This window comes from Ischnura elegans, chromosome X (genome assembly GCF_921293095.1).
Source record: "Ischnura elegans chromosome X, ioIscEleg1.1, whole genome shotgun sequence".
Taxonomy (NCBI): Eukaryota; Metazoa; Arthropoda; class Insecta; order Odonata; family Coenagrionidae; genus Ischnura; species Ischnura elegans.
In genome coordinates, this window is record NC_060259.1 from 42,967,089 (window position 1) to 42,981,911 (window position 14,823).

The 14,823-nt window shown below is 39.3% G+C and overlaps 1 protein-coding gene across 1 annotated transcript; it reads right to left on the reverse strand.

Moving 5' to 3' along the window:
• Nucleotides 1-2,627: 2,627 nt before the first annotated feature.
• On the reverse strand, nucleotides 2,628-5,693 carry LOC124171799 (transcription factor Adf-1-like). The gene is made up of 2 exons (XM_046551117.1): nucleotides 5,324-5,693; nucleotides 2,628-3,322 (listed from the first exon to the last, which is right to left on the reverse strand). Exons 1-2 carry the CDS (start codon nucleotides 5,490-5,492, stop codon nucleotides 2,862-2,864), a joined length of 630 nt encoding a protein of 209 aa, XP_046407073.1. The 5' UTR covers nucleotides 5,493-5,693; the 3' UTR covers nucleotides 2,628-2,861.
• Nucleotides 5,694-14,823: the final 9,130 nt, after the last annotated feature.

The following is a 14,823-nucleotide window of genomic DNA, read 5'->3' on the forward strand; positions in this document are numbered from 1 at the left end:
TTCATAGGCAAACCTCTTTGTAGTGAACCTCTTTATATCGTAAAACCTCCACTTATCATACCAAGGAGATACCCCCGAGACGGCCTTACTCCTCCACAAATCATACCGAGACATTATAGACCATTAATGCAGCCACGATTATGTACATGGAACGACATTTTCAGCGATAAATGTTTAACCCTTATTTTTTTCCTTATACACCTTTAATGTGTGGTAATTTTCATATTATTCATTAGTTGTGGCTGTTTGGTTCCAAATGAGAGCATACCTAACTGTAAATAAGAAAAAAGGTATCCAATTACCGTAATCATTTTAAGTGACTGTTGAATTAAGAGAGATCACGTTGTTTTCTCTCAAATCATGACAAAAATCATGCGATAGCACTCGCTTTTTGTAATTATTAAATAATAAATATATGTTCACTGATGCATGCATGAGTGTTTCATCATCACTGGTCAACAATCCTAGGATTGGTTTGACGCAGCTCTCCACTCTATTCTCCTAGAGTGTTTAAACACATAAATATAATGGTTTAAAAGACAGTTAGTGACTTTTATTTCCAAAGGATATGAAAAAAATGGTGCCTATCACTAAAACCTCTCTATAGTGAAACTCCATACATCAAATTGCCCGAATTTTGGTCCCCTCCATTAAGATGTAAAGAGGTTTTACTGTAATGGTATTTCTAATATGAACCAAAGTCAATGGTGATTCAACATGATTGCAAAAACAGCATGCGTGGTCTCATTCAGTGGGCTAACCCCACATCTGCAGGACAAATGGAGCCGGGGAAAGTTGCTTGTGCGGCGCACTGATCAAAACTGACCCAACTTGTATCTCAGTGGGTTTAAATGAAACGTGGTTGGACCTTGAATAGCTTAACTCTGCCTGGCGTTAAGCGTTTATTTTTAACAGTATGGGAGTTACTGTAAATGTCTACATCGCATCGTCAGTTGCCTTGTAATCATTAAAATCAAGTTCAAGACGTGAAAGATAAGGCAGTCCCTTTTGCCTAAGGAATGGCTTTGCACCATTAGATCGAAATACAAAAAGTGTTTGTTTTTATCTGAAATGGGAAAGCAAAATATTCCATGAATACAAATCACGCGGCTTGTGAGTCTAAGGTTCCGGCGCTGAATTCGTGGAAGAATGCCGGCAGCTACATTTTCATTTTCACAGCTATCATTTTCTTTCCGTTCATATCCCAAAAAGCTCTATTTACAGATCTTTAGTCCCTGGTACCAAATTGTGTATAAAACCCGTTTTAACTTATGTGACTTCTACGTCAAATTGGGCTTTTAATGCTGCAACAGACCAAGTAGTCACTCGCCTCCCACCAGAAGTTTTTTTGTTTGCATTCATATGAAATTTTCTCATCCAGAAGCTTCGGTACAGTTTTTATGCTTGACTTTTTTGGTCTTGTGTGTATTACTTATATTGCATGCACAAAGCACTATGCTATACATTTTTCTTTAACCAAAATCTGACTATATTCTTCCTGAAATTCAATAGGTTGATGTTTGAATTTACATCTGGCATATGCAGAAAAGCAACAAAATTTCAGTGTCAACTCTTTTATTTAACATTATCTCAGTTGATAAGGTGATCCTAAGTGCAGAATGTAATATACAGAACGCGTATTAGGGATTCCGCTTTCACCAACATGCCAGCCAAACAGAGCGTGCTGTTGACGACAGCCAATCAGGAGTCGCCTGACCACCAGAGTGACTGTTACTATACAGAGTGGCTATAAGCAAGGGAAAATTCTCACTCGACACTCATAGCCCTGAGGACAATGGCCAAGTCTGACATCAAAATGTTGGCAGTAATGCAGTTCTTGACCCGGTTGCGATCCCAAGAACTTTTCACTTGGTCCTTTCTGCATCCCTCTTCCACATTGCATGTCCATCGTGCATGCACTCCATTTCTGAGTGGCCACTCCTGTACCCTCATTTCATGCTCAGCATTCCTATTCCACTGCATTAAGGTACGTTTTCCAAGGAGCGACTGTAGCGATGATCGCCGGGCGATGATCGCTGACCGATGATCGCTGGACGATGATCGCTGGTTAGCGGCCGCCTTGGTGTTTTCTTAAAAGCGACTGCGATTTTCTTCTGAAGCGAGAACCCAGTAGTCTCCAAACTCTTTACCTGTGCAAGTGCGTGAGAGCATGAGTAATAAAAAGAGGCGTATTCTAGCGTTTTTACTGAGTGAGGAAGAAGACGACGACGACATTGCAGAGAAAATCATTATTTCCAAGAGAAAGTCTGAGCATCAGATATATAAAACAAGGAGTGAAGAGGGATACTCACATATGCTGATCGAAAACCATTTGCGAGGAGACAGTGAGAAGTTTTGCGAATTTTTCCGTCTGAACCCCTCCCAGTTTAATTTTATTTTAAGCTTAATAGAGGATGACATAAGGAAGATAAATTGCAACAGACATCCCTATCCAATCAGACCTGATGAAAAGCTTGCACTTACTTTGAGGTAAGTCGGAAATTAGTTCATGTTACATTTTGGAGTTGTTGACAAGAAATCTCTTCATTCTAAAATGATTTGGATACATAAAGTGGTTATTAAAATCAGTGCAACTACCTTAAAAACTGTAAGAATTCACACCCGCTCCTTCATAAATGTCAAGCCTACCATAATCACTTGGTGAAGCTGGTAGAGAATTCCCACTAAGTGGAGTTAATCCACTAGTTGCTGGTGAGGGAGTGGAAAAGGTAGTGGACAAGGAAGGACTGGGAAGCTGACGCTCCACTTGCCTTCTCATTTCGGTCTCAAAATTAGAAACAAGCGTTAAAGTTTGTAATTTTATTTGGGTAATGAAATCTGGACTAAGTTTCTTAACTGTTTTAGCAATACTTTAAAAAAAATAAGTCCACTTCATCCTCTTCTTCCGCTAATAAACTTTCTATGATAGTTTTGCGTTCATGGTCCCTTTCTTTTAGGTGCATTAAAAAGTTATCCTTAGCACTTTTTTTCACTTTATTGGCTCCACCAACATTCACTCTGTCTGCCGAGTTCACCGAGGAACCAGATTCCCCACTTACGCATATTCCTTCGATCTGCTCACATTCAGGTTGGGGTTCACTTACTTCCCTCTCGGATGTGATTTCTACATCAGCCGTATCCTTTTCATTGGATATGGTCTTTCTGGGGGCCTCCGTTGATTGTAAGAAAGATAACTTTTCTTTTAGCTGCCACTTTTTTCTTTTCATATCGGGAGCAGCCACTGAGCCTGTCGGTGACCTTGCTCTTTTTCTCCTGTCATAAGTGTCTTTAATGTTTTTCCATCGTTTTTTACAATCTGTCACTGAAAGAAGGAAAACATTTTATCAAGTATTGAATAAAGATTGTTGAAAAACAAAAGTATAATTATACTCTACTTTTCGCAGGTTTTTGGCGACTGGAGAGTCTTATCATTCTCTACGGTTTCAATTCCGAATATCTGCCGGTGAAATAAGCAAGATTGTTGCTTCTACATTGAGCGTCCTGAGAGAAAAGCTAATGCCATTGTATTTGCCACCGTTATCGCCTGAAGAAGTATTAAGTAAAACAGATCAGTTCTACCAAAGATGGAATTTTCCAAATTGTGCGGGTGCTATAGATGGAAAGCACATTCGGATTGTCTGTCCTAGTAAGACTGGTTCCCTTTTCTTCAATTATAAGGGCTATTTTTCCATCGTTCTGCTGGCTTTGGTTGACGCCAACTATAAGTTCATGTACATTGATGTTGGCTCCTACGGAAAGGAAGGTGATAGCGGAATTTTTGATAGGTCAGACATTGGGAAAAAAATTGCTACTGGGTCCCTGCTTCCTTTGCCGCGTAAACTACCTAATTCTGATAAGGTACTTCCATGTGTGTTAGTTGGTGATGAAGCCTTCAGATTACATACAAATATGATGAGACCCTACCCAAGAACTGATGCAGCAGCTAACGAGCGAAAAGCTATTTTCAATTACAGGCTTAGCCGTGTTCGTCGAGTTTCCGAAAACGCTTTTGGATTGTTGTCCCAAACCTTCAGGATTTTTTACACTCCCATTCATTTACTACCTTCACGAGTTGATGACGCCATCATCGTTTCTTGCTGCTTACACAACCTGCTAAGAGATGACTTCATTTCATCACATGGAAAAACCAACTGTGATTTTGAACCGGCAAAAGATTTGCCTTGTCAAAATCTAATTAGTTTGGCTGGCACTGGAGGTTTTGCAAATCAAGAAGGTTTTTCTGTGAGAGATTCTTTTGCAGACTACTTTATTGGAGAGGGCAGTGTAGGATGGCAAAACCATCATGTGAACAGAACGGACAAAAATTAATGCCCTCCAATTTTTTAATGTTATTTTTAAATGATTTAAGTAGTATTATTGATAAATTTAAAGCATACATAAAGCACTCGGAGAAATTACTTCGATCCATTTAAAATATGTCAGCCAAGGCGTTAGATACAGGTAAAATGAAATCACTTGAGGTCGCAAGAGAAATTTTGTAATTTGTGGATGTATTGCTCGTAAAAATTCAAAATGCTTATAGTCTATTATTCATATGGAGAGAAAAAATATTATGAATGTATTATTATGAATAAAGAATTACCAAATCATCAAATTTCTCATTTATAATATGCCATCGAAATGCAAGTAAAGTGTTGCCCACGGAGCTATCGGATTCCTACTGAAAGCGGTGCTGAAATTATGCAAAATTACCCTTTGGAAACTTTGCCTTGATATGAAACAAAGCCCTTACCACTGAAGTTATTATCCACCAGTCCCAAGTTAGCAATTAATTAAATATTGTATTATATTAGTGAAGCCAATTGCCGATTAGGAATTACGTAGTAGGTATTTAATGACAGCTTATATCCACACTCGTGCTAGAAGAAACCCGGCGCAGTTACACATCTACAGTCGAAGAAAATTTTCCCTTTTTGCCGTGCAGCTAAGAATCCAAGGTCATAGACTAAAAGAGTCCGTAACTTATTAGGAGTATATCTATGGGAATTCTTAGAATCTCATCCAGGAGACGGGATTAAGCTAATAGTTATCAAATATGTTTACTGAGTTGCAGCAAAGGAACTTCATTAGTCTCATTCATAACTACACTTGGTGGTCATTATCAACTGGAATCAATCGTAATTATAGCATCCAAAAAATGTTAAATGGCATAATATAATAATTAAAAAATTCTGCAATCTGGTGAAAGAATAGTCATTATCTAACAAATCGAAAAGATGATCTGAAAATGGTTAACGAACTAGATCTGTTCAAGAAATAGCAGATACAAACTCAAGGAAATTTTAGATTGTGATGAACTCACCTGGTCTTCTTACATATTCTGCGATCTCTTTCCAAATATTGTCTTTCACACGTATGTCCCGGTATAGTGGATGGTGCAAATCATACAGTGCTGGATGGTCTCTCACCTTTTCAGTCAACTTTTCGTCTTCTTCCGATGAAAAATTCAATTTTGTGGTGCTGCACGCCATGATATCACTTCATTCACCGGCAAATAATCGCTGGCGACTGCGATTCCTACCCCTCTCTGGGCAGGATACCATAATCGCCCAGCGATCAAAGTAAGCGACTCCCGCAATAGTCGCGTGTTGGAAAATGGTTACATTGTAGAGCAACGTATGCAGGCTGTCGCGATCATCGCTCAGCGATCATCGCCCGGCGATCATCGCTATAGTCGCTCCTTGGAAAACGTACCTTTACACGGAGTGTGCACTGTTTGTGGAATTGCATGTTTATTATCCATACCCTCATTCTACACTTGTATCCCTGTGGCCATGTTTTGACTCTGGCCACATCCACATTCCACACACTCATTCTGCACCCACAACCCAATCTGTTTATCCAAAATGCATGGTACAAAATACAGCCGACTCTATCTGTGCATGAGTTCATACTGCAGGATGCAGTGCACGATCACGCTCTGCGTCCTGCAGCGATTGCAATTGGGCTCAGGAAAATGAAACTGTCAATGAGTCTGGGAAGCTATCTAAAAAAATTGGACCTATTGCGTAAGTAATAATGCATCAGAATGAATGGGCATCGCTCCTCTTGCAATAGCGTTTCCTCTCTTCCAGTCGCCATACATGCTTCCTCCCAGAATGCTCTTTTTGACGAGTGTTATAAAGTGGGAATTTTGGCCTCCCTCCCCCCATCTACGACCCCCCTAGAGCTGAAGCACCTGGAGCAGGTGTGCATTTAGGCATTCTGTGCATTTTCTGCACCAAGGATCAACTGCGCCCACTAAAGCACCCCCAATCCCCAACAACTGTTTTTCCTCCCCCCATCTTTACCCTCTCTCTTGCACCCTTCCTTCTTCCCTCCCTTTTGTTCCTCTTCTCACTTGAGAAAGATGGGCTGCATCCTATCGAAAATTCGAAGTAACTATAAACTAAGTTCCCTCATTTTATTTTTTCATTTATATTTTCTCTGTAACTAAGAGTTTCTGTGTGCCTACCCTAGGGCTAGAAAAAGTTTGAATTTATTATTTATAATTATGTATTGTTTGTAGGGATGTGTGAGTACTCGAAAATTCAAGTCGAGTCGAGTAGTTGGTACTCGACGTGAGTGCTTTGAGTGGTATTGCGATTGTCGAGTCGAGTAGTTTCGGTTACAGAGCTGTCGAGGCCAGTAAGTTCAGAACACTGCCGACAGCTTTTTTATATGTAGCTGTCAACCACTTTACAAAGTAGTCGTTGTTTGGATTATTTTTGTTTTCCAATTATTATTCGTGCTGCCTCACCCCATTTAAGCTGGGATAGTGAGGAGTTTGCTGTGTATCCGTATAACCCACATCCCCTGGCTACATTCTCAATCTGAACCTGCATCGTCTCCTCTGTCTAAAGGGGTATCATACATCCACGCTTCACATTCTCTTTTTGCCATAATGTGACCATTTAACCACACCCGCCATCTCTCATCCAACCTCAGCATTCCCTATGAACACTACTTTAATGGAGTATACTTGTCTCTGCTGCAGTCAAGCCTCCATACTCCTGTTCTGCACCCATATGATAATCAAATAACGACTCCAGCTCCCCAAATCCAAGCTTCATTCTATCATTCTGTGCTCATATTGTATCTATTTCCTAACTCTGTGGCCATTTCTTAATCCTTCCTACATGCTCTAAAATCTCTTCACCCCTGAGTTTGCATCCTCAAGAGAAACAATTATCCATATTCCATGCCATCATTCTGCACCATCCCTGATCATGCTTCCTCTTCTAAGTTCCTCAAACTCATTAAGCTCCTGCATGCTGACCAAGTGCCTACCACGGTATCATGCATCCAAGCATACCTTCTTATTCTGGAGGGTAAGTAGGCACTTAGAAGTAGTTTGGGCCCATTATGAGGATATAGTGTGTGGATAGGTGGTGCAGAAGTGGCTGCATTGTCAGGGTATGGGAGCAAAATGAAAATGTGAAGCATGAGTTTCTTATGTGTGAGCGCAGGCATTGGAATGGGAGAAAGTGGAGCATGGATATGGAATCTCTTCCGCACCTTCCGATTCTGCACACCCACTATGACCACGTGTTAACTGGGGCATTCCACAACTATGCTTCAGAGACTCATTCTGCATCTACACTTGACCAAGGAAGTCAAGTTCATCTTCCCACGTCAGCATTACACATCCTACTCCTGCATCCTAATGTAGGGTAACAGTGACTTTCCTAATATGTCCTCTTCATATTCACTCTGTACTGGGGGTCTGACGGTATATCAACTCCATCACCCCACCTCCACGTTCTCATCAACGGAACATTCCATTAAAGGTGTATTTATTAAAGGTGTTCTACGAAAAAACAGATCCACACTCGGTACCCTCATTCAGGACCCACAACTAAACCTATCGGTAACTGCGGCATTTCAGATTAATAATACTCTGCATCACAAGTATGTTTTATGTTTTCAAACTTTTAAAAATCTTCCTTGTGTTAATGTTCTTCCTTCTTCCCGCTTCTTCGGTCCTTGAAGCTCCCTTGCCCTCTCCTTGTTTTGATGTGGTGGTTTTTCCCATCATTCCCTCTCCTTACCTCAAACCAACTCTTTCTTTCCCAGCATATGAATGCCATGTCTGTTATTTTTAGTTATCTAGCACCTGAAGGGTTGAAATTTCCAGGGATTTCTATCTCAGTAGGGTGTTTCAGAGTCACCCGTCCTGAGTGAATCGGGAGACTTGACTCGGAATCCACGTCACTTACCATCTGCAAGACAATGCGTGCATTTCAGGATGCTTCTTATCGTATCAAGGATGGTTTTCCAATAGGATAGAAGTCGATTGGTCAAGAGGTGTCGGAAAGTCATTCGGGCTGTGTAGGGTGATCTGTTATGATCTTGTTTTCATTATTTGACTCTAATAAACTAATGCCACTTTATTTTATGAGTTCTTATATACGTGGATGTTCTGCTAGAGTAATATAGGTGTTAGGGAATTTAATTATCGTTTAAATTAGACAATATATGTGCAGACTGTATCATTGTTGGCACAAGTTTATTTACATGTTATTTGGATGATTAATTTGGCAAAAAGAAGGTGAAGCAAGGTGGAATGCATGAAGTAATGGCTTACAAATACAGTGAAACCTCTATTTTACACTTTTGAATGGACCACTTACAAAAAGTGCAAAATTGAGGATATTGTAAAATAGAGTATCATTATTTAAAGGCTGTATTGTTTGGGACTTGATAAAAATGGTGCAAAATCAGGGAAAATGTATAATGGGGGAATGTAAAATCGAGGTTTCACTGTATGTAGGTAGCATAATGCTGATAAGACGTGTCGGAAGCTCATTTGGCTTAAGGACTTGACTGAGTATGGAAAGTTTCGGGTTCGAATCCCGCTGAAGGTGAAAATTTTTTCTCCGGTATATTTTCACATAGTGAAATGTTAGTTAGAAGATATATTAAAAGGTGCAACAATAGTAAGTGTGAGTCATTTTAGTACCTAATAAAATGGCGTTTTAAAAATAATCGAGTAGGTGCAAATCAGAAAACAATCTTACCACGTCATTTTAATTTACATTGATAATAATCGACACCATTCAACCTAATTTAACCACTGTATTTCCTTCCAGTGTACTTCCACTTTTACGGAAAATTTGTTAAAGTTTGCAGCATATCATGATGGCCATTACATCATTGTAGAAGGTCTATATTCACAATGAAGTGAGATAAGCAATGAAAATATAACAGTTTGGATAAACAATTTAGTGTACAATGCTGCATGTCTGTTATTGCTAAAAAGGAATGGGTTTCCCGACTACCTGTGTATTATTTCTTACGATACATGACCTTACTATCATCTGTGCTCTTACGAGAATGAACGAACAAACTCGTTTAAAATTTAACTTCATTCCCATAATTTGCACAAAACGAATGGAGATTATATCTAAAAAAAACTACCAACAGATACTTCTAAAATAATTTTACCCTGCAATAACTTCAATTATGCAACAATGTATCAATTAGCACTTATGCATGCCCGTATATATACCTTTCGCCTGCATTGTGAAGCGTAAAACCTGGTGGGAGGTTGTTTTTGCTGCTCACTTGTCTCTAAAAAATTGTTACATTTTATCATTTCCCATTTGGGGTGACTATTGATGTCATACCAAAAGCAGCACGCTTTCTAATAGTAAGTGTGCAATGAATGGAAGACGAGAGTAGGATACATTCCTGATCGACTCGGACTGAATATGTTTTCGATGCCACCAATCCGATGAGACTCTGAAACTCCCCCCAGGTCTACATAACAGACAATCAAAAAATACCAAGAAAAGTTAAACATTGGATAAAATGAAGCCATTTACATTTTTAGGAAAAAAACTTTAACTATCACAAACTTAAGTTCTGTTAAACGAGTGGTCGTGCAGAAGAAAAGATGTTTCTAGCTTTTGGCACATAGTGTTCACCTTTCCATACTCTCATTACCTACACACAATTACCGGTGTACACTACGAAATTGCACCAAATTGTCCCGGATATAAATAACTGCCCTTGAATTGGGTAATAGTAATCACTATTTTGCTTCAGAAATATTTTACCATCTTCAATAGAATTTACTATCACATGCCTCCTCTAAAAATAGATTCTCTTTAGACTTGGGGCACTTAATTTCTTCCAGACCTTGTGGATTTTCCTCACTTGTATCATAAACCTTGCTATCAGTAGAGCGCTCCAAAAATGGAAATTTAGGGTTGACTGCCAAACCATATGAAAATACTGTGACCGCGTTGTTTTTGGAAGACATAAGTTACAATACTGCCTAAGAGCTCTCATTCTTTTGGGAAAGCTTTGTTGGAAAAAAATTATCACCAGTTCAAGATAAAGTGCTGATCATGAAGCACAAATGCAAAGCAGTTCTCCTTTTTGAAGAGGACCATAAGGGACAGTAATGACCTGCCAGCAAAATTATTTGAGCCCTTCCCGAAAAAGATACGTACATATTTTTAAAAACAGTTGTAGAAGTAGGGACCAAGGGTTTCTTATGGTTTTTTCAATTTTTTGCATCATATGTTCATGTTACCAGGAGGCCAATGGCCTACTTGTCACAATATTATGATAACAATCAGTAAGCCACCTTAGTGCAACGTATGATCTAAAATCAATTTGAGACATTTTGTGCCCAGAAGCCTTCCTATAGATCATTAATAAATCAGTAGGCACACTATCCGGTAGATTTGTAAACAATGGCTTTTTCCCTATGATTCTGATTCTATAATTTGCGTTTGAATTATCGTGAAGATCTACTCAACCCATGTGCTTATTGTAAATCCCAGTGACAAGAGGCTGGGGAATTGTTACCTCTTTTCTTCCCTTACGGTTAAATCTTTTCTCACTTTCTGAAGGGAAAACTGGAAATGTGTTGCTGGCCATAGTTACAAGAGAGTTATCATTCCATTTGACTACAGACGATTCAGATTCCTCATCAAATTCATGATCAAATGAGCCTTGGTTTTTTCAAAAGAATCTTAGAGTCTTCTAGTGGGCACTTTCCAGTTTTGTTTTCCTGAATGGTTGCAGTTGCAAAGGATCGCCTTTATTTCAGTGTTTGGAACAAGAAATAGAAAGAGAAGAAATGGTCGAAAAATAAACGATGCTTTGTAATATCAGGAATTATTTTCAAGAAATCCTAAACAACACTATCTTTTGATCCATCCTTCTCTCCATCAGGGTTTGATTTAGCCCTCTACGTATAAAATAAATTGGAAGAGATGACCATCTGAGGAGCAAAGGCACCATAATTTGAACCCACATCAAACTGGTTTATTTTTTATAAAAATTTTCGCTGAGTGGCTTCCAAAATATGGAACCATTTGCTCATCAATGGAAAGGTGTTGAGAAAAAAATCCAAACTGCTAAAACTTAGCATTCAACAGAGTAAATATTGGCCTCTTGATATGCAAATTTGTTGGTTATGTCGAGAGGAGAGTTGTCAGTAAGGCTGGGCATATTCTCTTGAATGCTCCTAAATCTCTTTCTATTCATAGTATGACGAACTAATTACATGAATTTATCCTCATCTTCTGGCCAGTACAAGTTCTGCTGCGGGAACACATGATACCCAGAGTGAATAAAATCCCAAGAAATTTTTTCAACTCTACAATACTAAAGTTTACTAGTCTAAAGTGTGGTCAATAAGTTTTAGTCGCGGAAAATATGAGAAAATAAAAAAGATAAATGTTTTCACTCTTAAGTTGCCTGATATGCTGACGATCTTGAAGCTGTAGGGTCACCCAGTCACACCTGCAACACCTTACCACTGCGTATATGCCCATGGGACCAACTTCTTGAAACCTTCTTCCAGAGTTGGAAGGGAAAATCCACTGACGTCCACATAGCGGTGATCTGCTTCTAATTGACCATCACTGGTTGAGAAACTATGCATTACACACAGTTAAGAGCAGACTGGTCTTGTGGCTGGGAATAGAATTGCTCATTAGTTCAAAATGTATCTTACGACTGAATGAAGCCACACTGTAGTTGTGAGACCAATAAGTTTGGAAAATATATTTTGTGGTATTCAAAACCCCACAGTGCTTAAATTGATTCCATGAATAATTTCAGGGTGGTGCACAATGCTGGTGACCAAGGCTTGCTAGATTTGCCTCTCAGCACAGTGCCTCTGCCCTAATCTGACCTACCCCCTAATGCAAGGGGTGCGAAAACGCACTATTTCGCGTCAAAGTTTGTGACCAGTGTCAAAGGTGTAGACCTCTAAATATATTATTTGATTTAAACATGCGAGTAATTAAGCATTCATTGTAAATTAACAATACAAGTGTTTGGATTAATAAATATCTGATTGCACTTGTAAAAAAATGTTAAGTTGATAGCCCTCGACGAGCAAGAAATTTAGTAAACTTGAAAAATTGTAAATGCATAATTAACCACATTTAAATTATAAAAGAAAATGGTTTTAAAAATAAGTTTAGTATCTAATAAATAATTTACCATGGAAAAAACTATTAAAAACGGGGTAGATATTTTTTCATGTGCTAATTAGAAAATTGTGTGTTTTTGCACCTTTGGCCATTAGTATTGAGATGACTTTGAAACAGTGGCGGGTGGTGGTAATTTATCTAAGGTGTGCATTAGATCAGATATAGGAGGATTTAATTATATTAATTTCTAGTTAATCCTAATCCATGAGCATCTAATTAGTTAATCCTAATCCATGAGCATCATATCTCGTCGTAATAGAATACATAGCAAGCAAAACATATCACTGGTACATTCTACCCTTAAAATAGCATGAACAGAAATAATATGAGCATGCATGAAAGTAATTATTTTAATCACACCTTTACCAGTGATGGTAGATGAAATTCATTCTCCTTTCCTTACACCCTATGAGGAAGTAGTGTAGAAAACGGCCATACAGATGACTTTGTTGCAGACAGACTTGGATCCTGGGCGCAGGTAGTGTAGGTGGCGGCTACACCGCTACACTACCCGCGAGTCACTCACCAAAAATATGCACGTGCGCACTCGCATCATTTTGAGTCTGCTCCCATCACCCATTAGAACTGTACATACCCCACCGCTTACTTCGTCCCGCCCGAGCACCCTCAAGCGATCGCATAGACCGAATATGCGACTGGCGCGATGCCACGGGATCGCACACATGTAGAGCGGTGAATCCGGAAAGGAGATAGCTGTAGCGTTTGGAGCTTCATGTTTCTTGCATATGTAGACAGGATTTTTATCCTTCTCATTGCAAAGGAATAGTTTTCTTTTATAATTCATTCATCTTTGGGTGTGCACTTGCTAACGTGCGTATATGCACAAGCCGCCACTGCTTTGAAAGCTTGCAACTTGCAGAAAAGGAGCCATAATTTCCTCAGTTACTCAGCTCTCTTTCTTACTGAGGGAAACTCAAAAGAATATTGTTCCTATCTAACTGGGTACCAATTGATAACTCATTCATTATTTTGTAGCAGATCATGGTAGTTAATGAAAATGAAATTGCTTGCTCACAGTTATGCTTTGACCATCTGCCATTATGTTCGGTAAGCTGAAATGGATTAATATGAGAGATACATAATCCACATGTGCTAATTGTGTGAGCAATTTCAGGTAATTATAAGTCAGGGCAAACAGGATACTACATGGGAATCAAAAAAATATGTGTGAAATAAGGAGAGAATGTAAAGGGAAAAACATCTATGTAGCTACTACAGCTAGCCAGGAACAACATGATAGGGCAAAAATCTATGAATGAGTTGACATAGTCAATTCATAAATTTAATTATCATTCATTTCATTCCAAAGCCCACGAGTGGCTGACTCAGCCCATAATAGGGTGGTCTCCTATTATTTTTTTATTGCCTAAATCGAAAGATTATTACTCCTGGAGTATGTATTTGACGCATTTAGATTTTTAAATGACGATATCTATTTTTCACGATTAAATGAAAAGTGAAAATTTTCTAGCGCGCGAAAACGCGACGGGTAAGTATGAATGTCGGGAAATCTCTCCGTGTGACGTATTTCTGGTTCCCGCTGCCGCCTTGTGAGGTGACCTTGAGGTGAGGCTTAGCGCTGATACGACGCAGGCTGCTAGCGGGTAGCTGAGTACCCTGCTCGCTGGTAGCGCTTGGCTTAAATAAGGATAATTAATACCTTATCAAACGAAGAAAACTTTCCGACCTTAGCCAGTTTTAATAAGTGATTATTAAGACATGTTTCCCTGAGCTCTGCGCCTCATGCATGCATTGGTAATCTCACACGATGTATAACTCCAATCTTCTCCTACAGAAACTAGGTCCCTGTGATGTCACGTGGAGTGGCGTCGCATGGGCGACAATCTGGCCTTTTTCAAATGAGGATAAAAATGGACCATTGCCATTCGTCTAAGCCGGTATTTCTAAAAGGAAATAATTTGTATATTATGAATACAGTAATGGTGGGTAATGAATCGCAATCAATGCCTTTCGTTTTCTTTGATGAAGGAAACTACCCTATTAGGATGAAATATATATCTCACTGCACAATTTCTGTCTTGGGGGTGAAGCTGCCTCCAGTTGTCCTTGTTCACGTACCTGGCCGATGTTTTGAAGGTGATATGCAGCACTCAGTTGTCTGGGCACATGAAGCAATCAACTGAAGAGTGGATGAGGTTTGCACCTGAGGTTACAAAGGTGCATTGGCAGAGGCTGTGGGCGGTTGTCGGGAGGTTCTCAGCATCGCCGCTGCTGCATCGCCTCTGAAACATCAGCTTGGTATGTGGAAGTGACAACTCAACGCAGCTTCACTCCAAAGTCCAAGATAGTGCAGTAACTAATTTTAACCTTGGAAAGAGGT

Excerpts from the sequence above, each read along its gene's own strand:
- LOC124171799 (XM_046551117.1), bottom strand. The coding sequence starts at position 5,492 with ATGGCGTGCAGCACCACAAAATTGAATTTTTCATCGGAAGAAGACGAA. Across the intron at positions 3,323-5,323 it reads AGAATATGTAAGAAGACCAG|TGACAGATTGTAAAAAACGA; the intron begins GTGAGTTCATCA and ends TCCTTCTTTCAG.